This window comes from Trachemys scripta, chromosome 1, assembly GCF_013100865.1.
Source record: "Trachemys scripta elegans isolate TJP31775 chromosome 1, CAS_Tse_1.0, whole genome shotgun sequence".
NCBI classification, from domain to species: Eukaryota; Metazoa; Chordata; order Testudines; family Emydidae; genus Trachemys; species Trachemys scripta.
The window spans coordinates 152,293,691-152,311,951 of record NC_048298.1 but is presented as its reverse complement, the minus strand read 5'-3'; the positions used below and the strand labels follow the sequence as shown (position 1 = coordinate 152,311,951).

Below are 18,261 nucleotides of genomic sequence, written 5' to 3'. Positions count from 1 at the left end.
CAAATCTTAGATATAACCCTAACACCATGTTATATTGATTAGATTAATTACTTTGGTACAGTCACAAAGCTAGTTGGAAGTTTTCTTTTGGCCTGACTGAGAAAAAGGGAGGAAAAAACCACAAGGAATAGTGACTTCACAGATGTAATGTGCCATAGTCCAATACAACATTAAAACTGATTGTGCCATTTTACTGTACTCCTGAAAAGCTAAGTAACTTAATAATATTAATAGTGGGGTTTTAGATTTTTTTTTCTATTTACGTAAGTGATTTTTTTTTTCAGAAGTGAAACAGGGAAGAGGAATTCACATAGGGAACAGCTTTTTCTTCTCCTCAATAGCTACTATACAAATGCAAAAACAGTTTAAAAACTATTATTGGATTATTGGTGCATTATGCTAAGGGCTTCTGGAAGCCCTTCAATGACAATTTCTAGAACTATGGCAGGTGCATTTGCAGCAGTTTGTTTAGTTTTTTTAAGGTTCTGTAGTGGTGAAATGAGAGGAAGAGAAACAATGAAATAATGGCCACCAGTTTTCAAAGCAGTTCTGCATCCAATTCTGAATTCTGCAAAGAAATGTAGAGCTCCTGGCTATGACATATCTAGTAGCAAATACACATGGGGACATGTAATGATAACTAGTTATTGGCTGGAGTTTAGCATATACAGTACATAGTTTATTAAAAACCTGCTCACCCATAGCTCTGCTTGCAGGCATAAAACCATAAGTTACATAACTGGACCAGCATCAAAAACTATAGATCACTCCCAAACCACACAATACTCTGACATTTCCTTCATCTAATCCACTCAGATCTCCCTCTTAGAGAACCTAAGACTAGCTTTGCAGCATAGCTTGAAAGTAAACAAAACAAAAACAGGAACTGGAAGAATTAAAATGCAAAGGTAGGGATTGCCTAAATTACTAAAGGGATGTCATCAATTTAAAAGTTAGTCACTTTTGCATAAAAATGAGTTAGGAGTATTTTCAGATAAAACACTTGGCACTTAATCTTCCTGACAAATATTGTATTTTTAAAGTGGCATTTTCCTATGTTATTTATCAGTTCTTATGTTGCTGTGTGAAATACCTAAACAAAAAGGGGAAAATGACTGGCATGGAGGGGTGGGGGGGAGACTGAAAAAGGAAAGGAATTCCCCCTCTCATCTTTCAGTTCTAGTAAGCTTACGGGTCCCGTCTTACTACAGTTGACAAAAAGTTCTAGACAAAAAAGAGTAATTTAAATTGACAATATCCATTTACATTTATTTCTCTTTCCTATATGAAGTCACTGGAAGTAACCCTGCTCCACATTATAAAAACGAGTTCCTTTTTTTAGATTGCTTTTAAAAATATAGCTAAAATATGTGCAACTGTGTTACAGAAGTATTATACACTGCTATAGCTAATGGGAGACTGTTCCTCCCTCAAAAGCTGTAGGAAGTGGTATTGATGATTAAATGAACCTGAGAGCCAGCACTGAATCAATGTTTTATCACGGTGTTAGGAGGCACTGTGTCGCTCTTTGGCATAAACTGGCAACTCATTCCAAAGTTCAAAACCTGAAGGGCATTATATTAAAAACGTCAAATGCAACAGACCAACTTTTTTGAAAGTGGTAATTTACATTTTTCAACAGTCTCAATTACAGCCCTTTTTCCATTGGATTGTGTTTGGATTATGCGGTTCATCACATAACAGATAATACTTTGCACTTCCTTCATGTCTTCCTTTCAAAGATAAAGTTCTGCTTGCACATTGAAGATATTCAGTTATTCTTCTGTGCTAAGCTTTTACCTTCCCCACCCAAAATCCCCTTCACAGTTTAAATACTAGTGAAGGTAATTATGTTAAACAACATGACACTAAGAGAGCAGGCATTACAGAAATATAGTTATCAAACTTACCAATTAGCTCTTGGCAATCCTTGTGAATTATGCTCTGTTCTGGTAGATCTAAACAACCATCCCAGGATGCCAGACTGTCCCCTTTTCCTACAACATTCAGTGCAATCTGAAAACAAACAGTTCTTCAAAGCATTACTGGCTGTACCTCTGCAGAGATCTAGTTACTGCACTCAATGAACTCTACAGATTTAAGCTCAAAGAAGAGTAAACATTTCAAAACTGAATTAACACAAATTTCAGAATTCTGCATGGCACATATGCACACACAAATGGGGGGGGGAATCATTTTATAATTCTTCACGATACTGAAGTCATCAGCTTCAAATAAAAATATATCTGCAAGTATTATCCTCTTTATTTAAAATCATAGTTACCTTCCAGACTTTGGCCCTCAAATCAGCAGGCAGTGGTCTCCCTTGAATTATGTTTCTTACTGTTTCAAGGTCACAACCTCCTTCTTCTAGAGCTTCTTCAAGGTCTTTTTCCCTACAGAAATTTTTTTTAATACATTTAAAAGTACTTTAAACTGAAAAATGTTTTGATTATTCAGTATCGTCCTGTATGTATACACATGTGATATCTGCTAAAGATCCCTCCCAAGATGGAGGATGCCATCAACCCAAAAAAAACAAATATTTAAAAATAAGTTTCCTGACCGGTTTATTTATAAAAACTTAGATTATTGAAACCAAATACTGTAAAACCTAATTTATTTTTTTACAATGTGTGTGGTCTGCTTGACTTCTAATTCCACTCAGTTTAAATAATGAAAATGAATTATTTCATTTTCTGGTTCTCATGAAGTGGCACATTACTACAAAATTGGTCTAACGTTGCAGAAGAATGTTTAAACCTAAGGAGCTGCACTATTTTCATTGATATGTTAGAGAGTCTAAGGAAGCATTTTTTTCACCCACACATTACACATTCAAATGCAAATTTGGGACCTAAATTAGGTGGCAATGTCTCATTAAATAAATCATTAGATGACCTAGATACTAGAAAATATCAGAGGTTTATCAATAGTTACCACTTAACTCCGTATTTCCTTTTTCAGACGCATTCATGTCATGGGATGTTAGCCAATGCTACTCTGAAACCTTAATTAACCTAGTCTTCAGTTTTATCTGGCATAATTAGTGTGGCTAACGTAAAAGAAAACAAAACAAAAAAAACCCCAACAAATCAATGGATTGAAAAGATATCAAAAAGCTTTTAACACTAATACCACAATCTAACAAGTTAGCATATAACGGAATACTCAAGATGTTCTAGTTGTAAGAATTTTTTTAATGTCTCACCAAAAATGTTTAAATGTAGACAAAACAGGTGATTATTCAGAAAGTGAAAACTCTGCACGTATTTTTAACAGATAAATATCTTCTTGATGGCTGCAGTTGAACATTCCACACACTTGCAGACTGAATGCACCTGCTGAGCTACCTCCTACAATTTCATGTGAAGTTACAGTGATGGCAAAACGGCAGGTGCAATGGGGTAGCAGAAATGACAGTTAAATAGTTTGTCTACAGAGTGAGTGGAGCATGACACACTTAATATATGTCAAGGACAGAATGATTCTATCCCAAAATACAGAGATGTGTATCTTGTCAATCAATTTATATACTTGCACATCTGGGTACTAAAGGGTTATCAGTTCAAGCTCTCTGTTAGTAACTACTGATGCCACACCACTTTCTACTTAGTGAACTTCACTGTCTTTTAAAAAAGTATGTTTCATAAGGAAGAATTGTGGTACTGGCTGACATTAAATTCAAACATTCTATAAAAAGAAGAACAGGAGTACTTGTGGCACCTTAGAGACTAACAAATTTATTAGAGCATAAGCTTTCGTGGACTACAACCCACTTCCATGGCTGTAGTCCACGAAAGCTTATGCTCTAATAAATTTGTTAGTCTGTAAGGTGCCACAAGTACTCCTGTTCTTTTTGCGGATACAGACTAACACGGCTGCTACAATGAAACATTCTATAGCAGACCCAATAAAATGCCTCACATTTGGGCACTTTTCTTATGGTATGTATCTGCCCATGGTCTTCAGTAGCTACAGTTCATATTCCTGTAATAGATATAGCAAGTCAGATGTTGAGTTTAGTATGCTAATTTTAATGTTTAACTACCCACTCCCAGTGGAATTCCTTGATCAAGACATATCAACTCTAGTCTCTTAAAAGACACACACACACACACACAAAAATCTGATTTTCTAAAGATTAATCTCTATATTTCAAAAAAGGCAAAGACCCAAACCTGTAAACATTTATGCACACGTTTAACTTTAAGCATCCATGTGTCCCATTGAAAACTACACAGGATGTTAGATGTTAAAGTTAAGTATCTGCACAATTTTTTGTGTCTTTTTCCAATAGGCTTATAAGCAAATCAGATTTTATATGTAGATTATATTGTGTGAAAGCCAACATATTCACACCCAGTTTGGATGAAAATGTAGTAAGACTTTGTAAGAAGAGGTTTACTTTTCTAGTTTTTTTTTTTTTTTTTTTAAATCTATTATTTGTATAGCAGAAGTGCTTAGAAGCCCCAACCCAGATCAGGACCTCATTGTTCTAGGCACTGTACACGTACAAAGAGTTTACAGTCTAAGGGAAGGGCAGGTATCTTGCCTGACCAAAGCATGTTAGTCTGTAATTAAAAGTTATTAGAGTTTAATAAGCAGCTCCCCAGAACCCTTGAAATAGATTACAGATACATAATCTGTTGGAGAGGAACCCGCCCCACACATACCTTCCCAAAGCTATTATGCATGTTCATGTTAGAGCAGTTGCTGATTTTAGATGAGACAGAGCGAAGTTGTCTTCATAGCTGTGCAATAAATGACCGTCTTAGCAGTACGGTTATGTCAAGAGGGTTATGATTCTAAATTGGGGAGTCTAAAGAACCAGCAGTAGCTGCAAAGCTTAATGTTTTATCTATTGTAGTATAATGCTTCCTACCTATACCCTTAATAAATAGCCCATAACACCATTCATTAGAGCAATTCAGTTATAACTTTTCACTCCCATCTAACAGAGACATGAGGAAAGCCAAGCTGCTCACTTGAATAATCTCCCAAATAGAAGAGATCCTCATTGATGAATACAAACCAAATGAGAAAATAAAACAACCAAAATATTTGCAAACCTGAATTCATTTGAGTGGTGAACAAATCCTTTCTGTGTCTTAAGACTTCAGAAAGCCTGATCCATATAGAACACGAGATAAAATAAAAACACAACTAAAAAATTTAGTGAGGGCTGTGTTTTGCGGTTCTCAAGTATTTATAAAATGGTTACAATAGCCCCTTGATTTCTTTTTCATATGCTTCCTCTTGTGCAATCTGTTATTAGCACAATAATGTAACCTGAACCTAGTTGAAATTAATGTTCTGTTCAGAAGTCCAGTTTGACAGGTGGCAACCACAGGGTCAAACTCCATTTGACAAACACCAGACATTGCACACAGCACAGCACTACCCAGTGAATATTATCAGCACAATATGCTCTACGGTTTTAATGCCTGCAATTTAGGCATATAACCCAGCAAGGCAAAATAAATTAGCATTCCTTAACACACAGGACAAACATGGTTGAGTGGTGTCCACATACTGACACACAGTTGGGCAAAAATATGCAACCCTGTTTGTTCAGACACCCCTAAATTGTCTAATTATATTTGTACCAGTGCATTCTGGAAAATGTGGGCAATGAACCCATTCTTCCATAGAAGAAGATAAAGCACCTGGAGGACATACACACAGATCAGAACCAGCAGCATGTGGGCAATGCACTGTGGGATATCCAGGTGCACAGAGGAGTGAGCGGAAGGAGAAGCCACCAATCCTGTTAAGCAGGCACAATTAGGAGGTCCCATGGTATTGTAAAACTCTGAACTCAGTGTGTCAAACCGATTAGAGAGAGAGACAATCAAGTGCCAGATTAGGCCTATAGCATGGGTAAAATATGGTTAGCGGCTACAGTTTACTATCCAAGTATTAACCATGTGTGTGGAAACAAACCATGGTTACCACCAGCGACATAATTAACTGGTTAAAAGTCATAGTGTAGCTAGAGCCTCAGACTGTAATATATAAACCACGTTTCAACATGTTTTGGAGAGAATGTAATTAAAGACCCAACATAACTATTCCGGAAATAATTAAGCAGACTAATTACAAACACACCTGGAAGAGAATTTCTAATGGACCCACTAGTTTTAATTCTGCAGCTACCAATAGCTGGTATTTACAGATTAAAGAGCTGTGTATTTGTACTTATATCAAAATTGGCTTTTGCCATAACGTAAATGGAAACAATCACACAGGGGGGAAAATACTCAACCGTATAATACCAGCTTAAAACAGTCAATCATTCCCCAGAAATTCTATCAGTACTTTGTGCCCTGTGGAGCAAAAAAGAGGGATGGCACTGGTCTACTGCCTGACCTTGAAGGGTACTGAACGGATAGCATGGTTTGTCACTACACAGGTGTTATCACCTTACATAGATGGACTGCAACACAGAAGTTTATATTAATCTGCTGTGGCTATGACAATCAGACATTTTTTTCCTCTATCACACCTACAAAGACTGTTCAGAATGGTGGGTGATGTAATCGACTGAGTTTACCATGGCTTGGTAAGAGAGCAGAGTCTCAATTGCTAATGGGAGCTTTCCGTTTTGTTTTGATTTTCCTACAAATAAGAAAAATCAAATTCAGACTGATTTTAATGTTACTTATGAAAGTGAAATTACAGCAAGAACTACAAGAGCAAGCTGCAAATGAGCTGGGCTCCTGTCCTTCATATGACTGGTGAAGGCCTGCACAAAGTCAGTCCATTACGAACTACATTTATTATACCTCCTTTGGGAAGAATACAGCAGCTCATCTCTCGAATAAGGCAAGCTGCTAAGAACCCTTAATAGCTTTGGTTTACATTCTGTGCTGGCTTCTCTGCTTTTATCTGGGTACAATTCAAAGTTTTGGTTACAGTCCTGATTAGTGGCTGGACCATTTATCTGACAAGGCATACCATTGCTGATGCCTGGAATTAGCCTCTTTACAGCTAACAGCAGGTCTCTCTTAATATAGGGCCCTTGCCTCTGAAATACACTCCCCCATCAGTCTATTACAGGGGTAGGCAACCTATGGCATGTGTGCCAATGGCGGCAAGCGAGCTTTTTTTCAGTGGCACTCACACTGCCTGGGTCCTGGCCACCAGTCCATGGGGCTCTACGTCTTCATTTAAAATTAAATTAAACTTCTTAAACATTTTAAAAAACCTTATTTACTTTACATGCAATAATAGTTTAGTTATATATTATAGACTTATAGAAAGAGACCTTCTAAAAATGTTAAAATGTATTACTGGCACGTGAAACCTTAAATTAGAGTGAATAAATGAAGACTCGGCACACCACTTCGGAAAGGTTGCTGGCCCCTGGTCTATTAGAACCCAAGTTCAGCAAACTTCAGGATATACAGCAAGACTTGCTTGACCAAGGCTTTTAAAACTTGGGGAGGAGGTTGGGATGAAGAGACGTCGGTCTCCTGTTGGGCCTTTTATGTTTAAAGACTTGTACTTTTTATATAATGTTTATATATGTAAGGCACCAAGGTGCTTGATAATGACCACCAATAAATATTACTAAATGAATAATTACATAAGCAGAATTTTCCTACTCACCAGTACTACCTTGGATGGATTTGGGAAGCACAATTACAGATGCTGCTTTTCACGAGATACAGTACATAAGTCATTACTTTGCAGTACAGTTTCTTTTCCAGAACTTTTCCAATTAGAATAAACAAATGAAGCTGAGGTTTTACCTTTAATCTCTAAAGACCACCAGAAACTAGTCTGAAACTTCCTCAAAATTTCTAGTGCGATTTGAATTCAATGTTCATAAACACTCACTTTTACTAAGGATCTATTTTAGCAAGTGCCATGGGTGGCTGATTGGTTACTTAAGGCAGGTTTCACGGTAGTGACATTTCATCACGTCTATGGTTGAAAATTATTTTCTTAGCAAATTAGTTATGCAAATAAATTTTGCATGTGTAAGTTTGTAAATATTATAACAATACATCGAAAGTATCTAGTAATTGTATGGTTTACTGAATTAGTTTGTAATGCTGAATATAAACCACTCAGGAAAGTTTGACCAAACAGCACACTACTTCTGATAAACAAGGTGGTTTTTTTGGTCATCATAAATAAAACTAAGCTAAAAGTCTAAACAAAAGGAATCCCCATGCTCCTCGCAATACAAATGATTTTGTATCTATATCTATATAGAGAGAGAGCGCGCACACTTTTTCTTGGCCTTTTATATAAGATCAAGCATAAAATCAATATGATCTCTAACTGAATGCATCTGGGACTATATCTTACCCTTGTAGTGGGATAAATTCAAGCATCTAGAAGGCATTTTCCATCTCTAACTACAGTACCTCTGATCCCAACTCCTGTTAATCTTTATGGAAGTTCACATAAATTACTGAGTGTGTTGAGTTCCTGGAAAGTTCTTATTAGAAAGACAGTCACCTAATAAGACCACAATTAAAATGTAAAAGCCAAATTAAAATATTTCATTCTTAACCCTTCAATTTCAATGGGGTGCATAAAGTTAAGAGGAGCACTTTCAAATAACGTTGATAGGACCTGCATGATAAAACCAGACCTAATATTTCTGTTAGGTTTGCAGTCAGCTCCTTCCACACCTGTGAAGAAGCTCCATAACCTTGGCATACACATGACAAGGCTGCCAAATCAGACCGGAAGCTGTTGTGAGGTAAACAAGCAAGAAAGAGAGACAGCAGAAAAACATTTCTGGAATCAGATCACAGACAGAGGAGAGGCTGAACAGAGAGGCAAAACCACTGATGAACTATTACTTTCACATATCTGGCAGTCCAGAGACCCTTTATGCAGCTGCACAGCTATCGTAGATCAAAGACCATCACTGGGACGATGCTTTGAAAATGTACCCCTTACATTTTTTGTTCTGAGAAAGACACTTAAGATATCTTGCAATAAGAAATTACGATGTTGCTTTTCTCCCCTATTTAACTTAAATCCATGTGGCATCCACAGGCTAACCCAAAATTAGATTATTTTATCTATTCTTGTTTATAGTCAGTGATACATACCCTTCTGATAAACCATCACACTCATTCATTAGTCTGTACAAACCTTAAAAACAATTATCTCCACCCAGATTGCTACACTGCTTAGCCATATGCTGTTCATAGATCTGTTTGTGCTACTGTACTTGAAAAGATGCTCTCATTACTTGTATCTACCCTCCTTAGACGACAGCCTAGCATCAAAGCCACTCATTAAATGCTTTAATATACTGCCCATCTTCACGGTAGCAAGCGGTACTGTAAGCATGTATTTGTTAGGTATGGATCTAAGTACATGCTCCCTGTACTTCCGGGGACAAAAACAAGGTTGCCATCAGTACAGCCTGTCACACTCCCATCCCATTTATGCACACACCTAGCACCCACTGCCTTATTGGTCACTTTTAATTTAACCTTAAAGCAATTAATAATAATAAAAAAAAATAAGTTGAGAAATGTAACAAGTCTAAACAGGACCTGAATTTTGAGTCCCTACCAATGTTTCATCTGCTGGCACCATGGCATTGGCTCCTGCCCCTTTAAATGCCTTACATCTTGGGATTATCAGGAACATGGGCAGAAAAAGGAGAAAGCAGGAACATATATGGCATTGGTGTTATCACAGGAGATATGGGGAATGTCTGTGGAGATCCATGCTAGCGCAAGCAGGGCTGCGAGCAGAGATCTATTAGGAAAATAGTACTCTCTCACTCAGAACAGAAAACAGATACAGTTCAAATTTACTTTCACCAAAGAAGTTCTTTTGTGGAGTCCTATGAAGGCATGTACAGAACCAGATAACCACCTTGTGCGTCTCCGGCTCTTTTATTTCAGTCTCATCACACTACTTCAAATTAAGGAGGAAAAGTTAAACCAGCAACGCTGAATTTATGAAATGTTGTAGGTTCATAACCATGTTTGCATCATATCACTATAGTTTTAAATGTAATCCTGATGTAAGGGAAACTAAATAGGATGTATTTTATCTCCTTCTCAACTGATGTTTCAAACTTTTAAATTACACTTAATTTTTCAGTGAGAAAAATGTGTGTATGCGCAAGTAGGGACATAACAAAAATATGCTAAAAAAAAGGGACACAAACTATTTGTTTCATTTAAGTGTTTCCACCCATTGTCTATTTCACAATGCATTTAGGGTTAGATGTCGATAACTATTCTAGCCTCAAACAAAAGTAATGATATTGCTGAATTCGCACATCATGTTTACCCAAAAGTGGCAAATTGGCTACAATGACTTATTTTGCAACCATGTATTAAATAAATACTTCCTACTAAAAAAAAAGTCAAAACAAATAAAACTACCATGAAGTGGATCATAACAATGTAGCACATTGTTTCAAAGTATATCCCCATATCAAAACAAAAACTTCTGGTTATTATCTGTTGACTATACACTCTAATCATCACCCTAAAATTTACAATTTATTTCTTTTGAAGTCAGAAAATAATTTTATCGTTTTCCTCGATTTATGAGCTAAAATAGAGTTCTCTTACCCAACATGCCTCAAATTTTCATAAATCTGTTCTTCAAGAAATAAAGGAAGAACTGTGGATTCCAACAGGTATTTACAATTAACCACTAAAGAGAAAAATAAACTGACCATTACACCACAGAAGACTGTAGGTTTCTTTAGTAAATAGGTTTAAGGTAGTTTTTTTACTCTGTTCTCCTCTGACAAAAGTGTAATTTTCCTTGTACTTGGATCCAAATGACTGTTTCACTAAGTTTCTCTGTATCTGTAGAAATCATGTATTTTGTCCTTAAACTTCTCTGGAACTAGTGAGACAAAATGACAACCTCCTCCCAGCGTCTCTCTCTACAACATGTTGATTTTTTTAAAGCATACTATCTGGTGACATGCTTTTCTTTAAATAAAAATGAAGAAAAATCACCTATCAAGCATTCAATCTGGGATCTTCAGGATCTACAACTTTTTGCTGGCTTTTAACTGATCCAGATCATTTGTCCAAAGGGCCATGCCTCATCATTGATCTATATTCACAAACCTGCACGTTTTGTGAAAGGATTAAGGGTAGTATGTGTCATTAAATGTTTCTAGATCCTACAAATTCAGGATATTATCACAAGCTCTGATCCTGTAATCAGATCTGTATAGGTGAATCCTTGCATCAACAGGGAGCCTCTGACTCCAGTGGAGTTCTACCCATGGGATCTGAATCCAGGACCATGGCCTAGATGATAGTTGGGATGAAGAGGAAAACAAAATGGTGTCTACACCTTGATATGGATGTTTCAACCAGCAATGCCAAATACAGTGTTATGCTCTCAAATCTTACATTAACATGGAATTTTACATCAAAAAAAAAAAATCCCAAATTTCTTTGCATACTATCCAGAGACAACACTTCATTCACCCCTTAAATTACAACTACCTCTTGAGCAAAGCAGGTACTTAACAGCACATTGAAACATTATATACAAAACACAATAAATTAAATAAAAAAGCGGATGCAATTTAGTGGGGACAGGCGAAAGACTAATTACATAGATTGAAATTTGGGCCAGACCATTAATTCTCCAAAAGATACACTGTTAGCAACACGGTGACACTTGACATCATAATGTAGTTTTTGATTCTGAAAGAAAAATCTTACCTAGTGCATCATTCCCACAACTCCCTACAATGCCAAAGTTTTCACTGGGAAGCTCTCCCATTCAAATAATACCATCCCTGTTTAGTTTATTCCAATTACACCTCTACCTCGATATAACGCTGTCCTCGGAAGCCAAAAAAATCTTACTGCGTTATAGGTGAAACAACGTTCTATCAAACTTTCTTTGATCCACCAGAGTGCGCAGCCCCGCCCCCGCCCGCTGCTTTCCCACGTTATATCAGAATTTGTGTTATATCGGGGTAGAGGTGTAGATCTGAATGTTACTATTCAGCATGGCATAAATACAGGCCACACATGGTAAAATCTTCATATTTTTGCAGTGAAACTGTATGGAATCAGCATTGCTCATGCAGAACTCACTATTTAGTTTTTTAAAAAGCATTTTTGCAATGTTTTGAGATCCTGAAGGTTCCTTGTACTCTCAGCAATTAATATTGGAACTGGTAGGACTGGAGTATTTTTTCAAAGATTCTTTAACATGATTCAGATTTCATCTCAAGGATTATGCTTCAATGTTCCAAGACTCAACAGTTTTACAAGTGGGTGCTCTAGTGCAGGGGTTCTCAACCTTTTTCTTTCTGAGCCTCTACCCCCAACATGCTATAAAAACTCCACAGCCCACCTGTGCCACAACAACTGTTTTTCTGCATACAAAAGCCAGGACTGGCATTAGGGGGTAGCAAGTAGGGCAATTGCTCGGGTCCCCACACCACAGGGGGCCCTGCGAAGCTAAGTTGCTAAGGCTTTGGCTTCATAAGAATGGCCATACTGGGTCAGACCAAAGGTCCATCTAGCCCAGTATCCTGTCTTCTGACAGTGGCCAATGCCAGATGTCCTAGAGGGAATGAACAGAACAGGTAATCACCAAGTAATCCATTCCCTGTCACCCATTCCCAGCTTCTGACAAACGGAGGCTAGGGACAGCATCCCCGTCCATCTTGGCTAAAAGCTATTGATGGACCTTCAACTGCAGTGGCAGGGCTTGGGGCCCCGGGCTTCAGCCCCGAGCTGTGGCGTTTTGGCTTTCTGTCTGGGCCCCAGCAAGTCTAATGTCAGCCCTGCTTGGCAGACCCCTGAAACAGTTGAGAATGACTGCTTTAGTGCATAATTATATATCCTTATGAGTAGATCTTTATTTAGAATTGCCAACACTTAGCATTTATACAGAGCTTTACCTGTACAATGTACTTCATAAATCTTAATTAATGAACACTGTACTTTAACTTTTCTGTAACCAGAAGAATGCAGTCAGTTTACAATTGCAAATGAATAAAACTCAGTAGTTAGAGGAATGATTTAACCCCTCCAGAGCCATACATGCAGGACTTGTATGGTCATAGTACAGAGACAGCAATTGGTGTCAGCACATGTCTATACTACAAATGGCACAGCTGCAGTAGCACAGACACTTCCTACAGCAATGGCAGGGTTTTTTCTGTCAGTGTAGTAAATCCACCCCCTGGGAAGTGGAGCTTCCATTCACTTGAGGTGGGCAGGGGTGGGCAAACTACGGCCCAAGGGCCAAATCCGGATTGCCACCCCCGTGGTGCCGCAGGGCTAAGGCAGGCTCCCTGCCTGCCCTGGCCCCTTGTTGCTCCCAGAAGTAGCTAGCACCACGTCCCTGTGGCCCTGCGGGGGAAAGAGGGGAGGTAGAGGGCTCTGCACACTACCCTCGCCTGTGGGTACCTCCCCTGAAGCTCCCATTGGCTGCGGTTCTCCGCTGTGCGCTGCTGACACCCTTGGAGCCGCTCAAGGTAAGCGGTGCTGGGCCGGAGACCACACCCTGAACCCCTCCTGAACCCCGCACCCCAACCCTCTGCCCTGAGCCCCCTGCCACACCCTTCTTTCACCCCAACCCTCTGCCGCACCACTCCTGCACCCCAACCCCCTGCCCTGAGCCCCCTACTGCACCCCTCCAGCACCTCAACCCCCTGCCCTGAGCCCCCAACCCCCTGCCCTGAGCCCTCTGCCACACTTCGCACCCCACCCTGTATCCCAACCCCCCGCCCCCTCGTACACCCCACACCCCTCCTGCACCCCAACCCTTTCCCCTGAGTTCCTTCCTGCACACCACACCCCCTCACACACTCCCAGCACTCTCTCCCGCACCCCAACCCCTCTGCCCCAGCCCTACAATCAAGGCCTTGCATGCAATTTCCCCACCCAGATGTGGCCCTCAGGCCAAAAAGTTTGCCCACCCCTGACCTAGCTGCATCTACAGTGGGAGTCAGCTTGTTCATGTTTTAGATATAGACCAGGCCTTAGTTACACCAACATTCACATCAAATACAGTTCCTTTACATTAGGACTAGACTGATCAATAGAAAGCATACCTAGTACTGTACTAAATGTAGACTCTACATACACAGACAGTAAGACAAGTGGGCCAAAACAGGTGATTGGGAATTGGAAGATCACAAAGAGTGGGGCAACTGCACAGCTGGCTGCACACAAGGGAACCAAAGGAAGTTTGTAGGTGTGTATGTGGATGGGGCAAAGAGCAAGGAGGCAGCAGAGAAGAGAGGTCACATACAGGAGAGAGATACAAGGAGAGGAATAAAAAGGAAGGGAAATAGTGCAAGTGTTTAACCTTGGTATTCAAAACCACACGGAGCAAGATTTAGTCTCAAGTGACCATAAGAAGCCAGGTAGGCAGCAAAAATGGCATGTGGACTAGCTAAGGGGCGCACACAGACGAAAATCCCATCACTGAGGCCATTGAAGGAGATTGCCTCTGAAGGCATGGAGGGGGGGGGGTTCTCTCTCTCTCTGAGCTTCTCCAGGGGCATGGCACTTTCTAGGGGTAAAGCCCGTTAGATGGGATCTAGCTCAGAGGAGGAAGAAAACGTCTCTGGGAAGAACTCAGTCCAGTTCCCCGCACTAGCCGGGCGCGCAGGAGGAGACTGAACTAAACCAAAGGAAGCGCCGGCGCCTCTGGGCGGGCAAAGCCTTTTCACCGGGCGACACCAGCTCCCGGGAGCCGACCAGACCCGGCGCTGCCGCTGCCCCGGGCCGGCCCAGACAGGAGCCCCTCCCGCGAGGCTGCCCCGGGCCGGCTCCCCCCGTCCCTGCCCAGGGAGGCGCAGCCGGGGGGGCTCCACTGTCCTGCCCAGGGACAAGTCCCCCCGGGCCGGCTGAGAGCGGAGGAGGGGATCGGGCCCCGGGCTCGCTCCCGGGCGCGGGAAGGGGTGACGGGATCTCGCTCACCAGCTGCTCGGCAGCGCCTCTTCCCCTTCCGCCATAGCTGTTGACGTGCCCTCGCTTTGCCGTAAATCGCGGTTTATTTTCGACCGCCGGAGAAAACATCCGCCTCCCCCCCTCGGCCCGCGGCGCTGTCGTAAAGCCCAAGCTGGCCGTAAAGCGCGGAGATGGCGGCCGGTGACGTGGGGCCTTTGGGAGTCGTCGGGCTGCTGCTATTGCTGTGGGGTCTGGGGGATGTGGCGTGCGCGAGCTTCTTTCAGACCCGCCCCTTTGGAACGCTTTGGAACGCTGCGCGACTCGGGATGCGGTCTGTTCCAGGCGGGAGGCATCTGCTGGGGGCCACGCTCCGCCTCAGCTTTAGTGCTGTGTGCGGGCAGCGCGCGCAGGGTCTGCTCCGGGACTGGGGCAGCTCGGTGCAACCATCATTCATAAACATAAATAATAGTAATAGTAAGTGTACAGAGCTGGGAGGGGGTGCATTGGGAAATGCTCTGAAGCACAGTAACTGAATGGGTTACTTTGCTTTACTTAAAACCCACAGCAGTTTACAAAGGAGCACCAGCAGAAAAAATCTTCTATTTACGTATTACAGAGAAACTTCAGGCTTCCCCATAACTTCTTGTAAAGTTGTCACTTACGAACAGGGAGGCCAGAGAAGTCTGTGTGCCACTTCCCCAAGAAAGAATCTGGAAGCCTGGAATCTGGAAGGGGCTGGAAAGGAGTATTCCTCCTGTAGTGAGTGAGGTGGAGGCTGTGTAAAGGAAAATGCTACAAGGGACCACTGCACTGAGATACCCACGATCCTGTCATAATTTAATGCAAAGTGACCTATTGCCATTTGACCTGCTGCCTGTGAGGGACAAAGGAGGAATATCCCATCCAGGTTCAGACCTCTTTCTCCACTATTTAAGGGTAAGAGGTATAGGTCACCCATGTTGACTGCCTGAGAGTGGAGGGGATACAGAGACCACTTTCTGATCTCTCCTCTTCCTCTTGGTTGCATATTTAAAGGCCACTCAGCTGTAGGGCAGCAACCAGAAGGAGTGGTGAGGAGCAGTTGAGCTCCAATGCAATGCATTGCCCCCCCTGCTCTTTTTTTTTTTTTTTTTTTTGAAGAGGAGGAGGGAAGAAATCTTGTTACTTCCCAATACATACAACACCCCTCCCTCCAGGCTGCCAGGTGCTTTCTTCAAGGGAGGGCATAAATCCTCCTCCAGTCTCCCCTACAACACGGACATCTGTCTCTCTTAAGGAAGTAATTTCTTCCTGGTTCCCAAGGCTGTCAGGTTTTTAGGGGTCAAAGATGCTCCTGACCCCAACTTGTAGGATTTAGTTGGGGATTGGCCCTGCTTTGAGCAGGGGGTTGGACTACATGACCTCCTGAGGTCCCTTCCAACACTGATATTCTATGATTCTGTACATTTAAGCAGTTGTCTTATCAGGTAGCCTCGACTGCTGAGCTGCTCCTTGGAAGGTATCCATGCTTGCTAGTAGCATGGACCAATTTTTAAGCTAGAGGACCTGTTGTGGGCACTGTCTCTTCCAGTCCTGTTCTTCTACCTTCCCTGCCTCAACCACAGGGCTTCATTGCATGAAAATGATGGAAATAAATTAACTTTAATATTATATTATTGTGCAGCTGTTTGGTGTTAAAATATTTTTGTATCTGTGCTATTTATTTCTTCTTACTGTGTAGACTTTACATTTATTAGGACCGAATAGCCACTTGTTCCCTGCAGCCCCTGCTATTTAATCTCTCCAGGTTACATGTTCTTCTGCTTTGTGGTTTGCTTCTGTGTCATCTGCTTATTTAATCATTTTGAACATATATGAAATATATTAAGTAGTCACACTGATTGAAAGAGATGTTTAGTTTGTTTATATAGTTAGGTTTTGTTAGTTCAGTTAATTGCCTTGATAAACAAGAAGTGGGGGGCTGTTCCAAACATAAGGGAGAAGAAATATGGTAAGAGCCACAAAGCCAAGAGTGTCAAAGGAGCAGTAAAGCAGGAGAATTAGAAAAAGCATGGAGGAATAGAGGGATATGATAGCAGAAATGCAAGTGGGGCCTCAAAAGGTGAAGACAGAGAGCTCAGATTTGATGTTATTACATGCAAAAAGTCATTTACAGAATTCAGTGGTCAGTGGTGGTCATGGAAAGAGCAGAATGGCAGGAAAGAAATAAAAATAAAAGAACAAATGAGGAAAAAAACACTCTATAAATAACAGATGTAAACAAATAGTTCCAAAGAAATTCCCCTCCAAAAGATGTAGGAAGACAAAATGGATCTGAATTTAGGAAGACATCATTTCCCAGGTAAGTTTTACTTAAGTGAAATACTACTTCATTTGTATCTTCTAATGGACTAATTTATTATTTATACTTCTATTAAGTGCCTGTCTCCGGCTATAGTCATTTTTACATAACTCCAATACACAGTGCAGAGGTTAAAATTGCAGCTTATATAATGAGCTACTCGTATTATACAATAACTCCTCACTTAACATTGTAGTCATGCTCCTGAAAAATGCAACTTTAAGTGAAATGATGTTAAACTAATCCAATTTTCCCATAAGATTTAATGTAAATGCGGGGGGATAGATTCCAAGGAAATTTTGGGGGGGGCAGACAAAAGGCATTATATACTGTACTGTACTGTGGTGGGGAGGTGCCCCTGGCTTACCCTTGGGGCTCAGGGGTGGGGGTGCAGGGTCTGGGAGGGAGTTAGGGTGCGGGAGGGTGCTCAGGGTGCGGGTACGGGAGGAGGCTCAGGGCTGGGGCAGGCAGGAGGTGCAGAGCACTTACTTGGGGCAGCTCCTGTTTGATGCCGGGGGTGTGCAGGTGGCTCTGCGCAGCATGGCACCGCCCCCATGGCTGCGATTCTGGGAGCTGCCCCCCTCCCCGGGGCTCTGGCCCTGGCCTGCAGCTCTAAAGCCCCTTTCGGAATGTGGCCCTGCGAGCACGGGCCGGAGGACTCAGGAGGAACAGAGGCAGCCGTGCAGCCAGCGGCCGGAGAGAAGTGGCGCTTTCCCCTTCAAAGTGCTGCTTCTTTCCGTCCGGCTTTGAAGGGGAAAGCGCCGCTTCTTTCCGGCCGCTGGCTGCGCGGCTGCCTCTGTTCCTCCTGAGTCCTCCGGCCCGTGCTCGCAGGGCCGCATTCCGAAAGGGGCTTTAGAGCTGCAGGCCAGGGCCAGAGCCCCGGGGAGGGGGGCAGCTCCCAGAATCGCAGCCATGGGGGCGGTGCCATGCTGCGCAGAGCCACCTGCACACCCCCGGCATCAAACAGGAGCTGCCCCAAGTAAGTGCTCTGCACCTCCTGCCTGCCCCAGCCCTGAGCCTCCTCCCGTA

General features: G+C 41.8%; 1 protein-coding gene across 2 annotated transcripts in view; it reads right to left on the bottom strand.

Moving 5' to 3' along the window:
• TBC1D23 (TBC1 domain family member 23) overlaps nucleotides 1-15,050 on the bottom strand; it is a 48,634-nt gene extending 33,584 nt beyond the window's left edge. For both annotated transcript variants that reach the window (XM_034790022.1, XM_034790031.1), the window contains exons 1-3: nucleotides 14,922-15,050; nucleotides 2,285-2,396; nucleotides 1,911-2,016 (exon numbers count right to left, since the gene is read on the bottom strand). In XM_034790022.1, coding sequence (XP_034645913.1) covers nucleotides 1,911-2,016; nucleotides 2,285-2,396; nucleotides 14,922-14,956 — 253 coding nt within the window. In that variant the 5' untranslated portion in view covers nucleotides 14,957-15,050. The remainder of the gene's footprint in view (nucleotides 1-1,910; nucleotides 2,017-2,284; nucleotides 2,397-14,921) is intronic.
• Nucleotides 15,051-18,261: the final 3,211 nt, after the last annotated feature.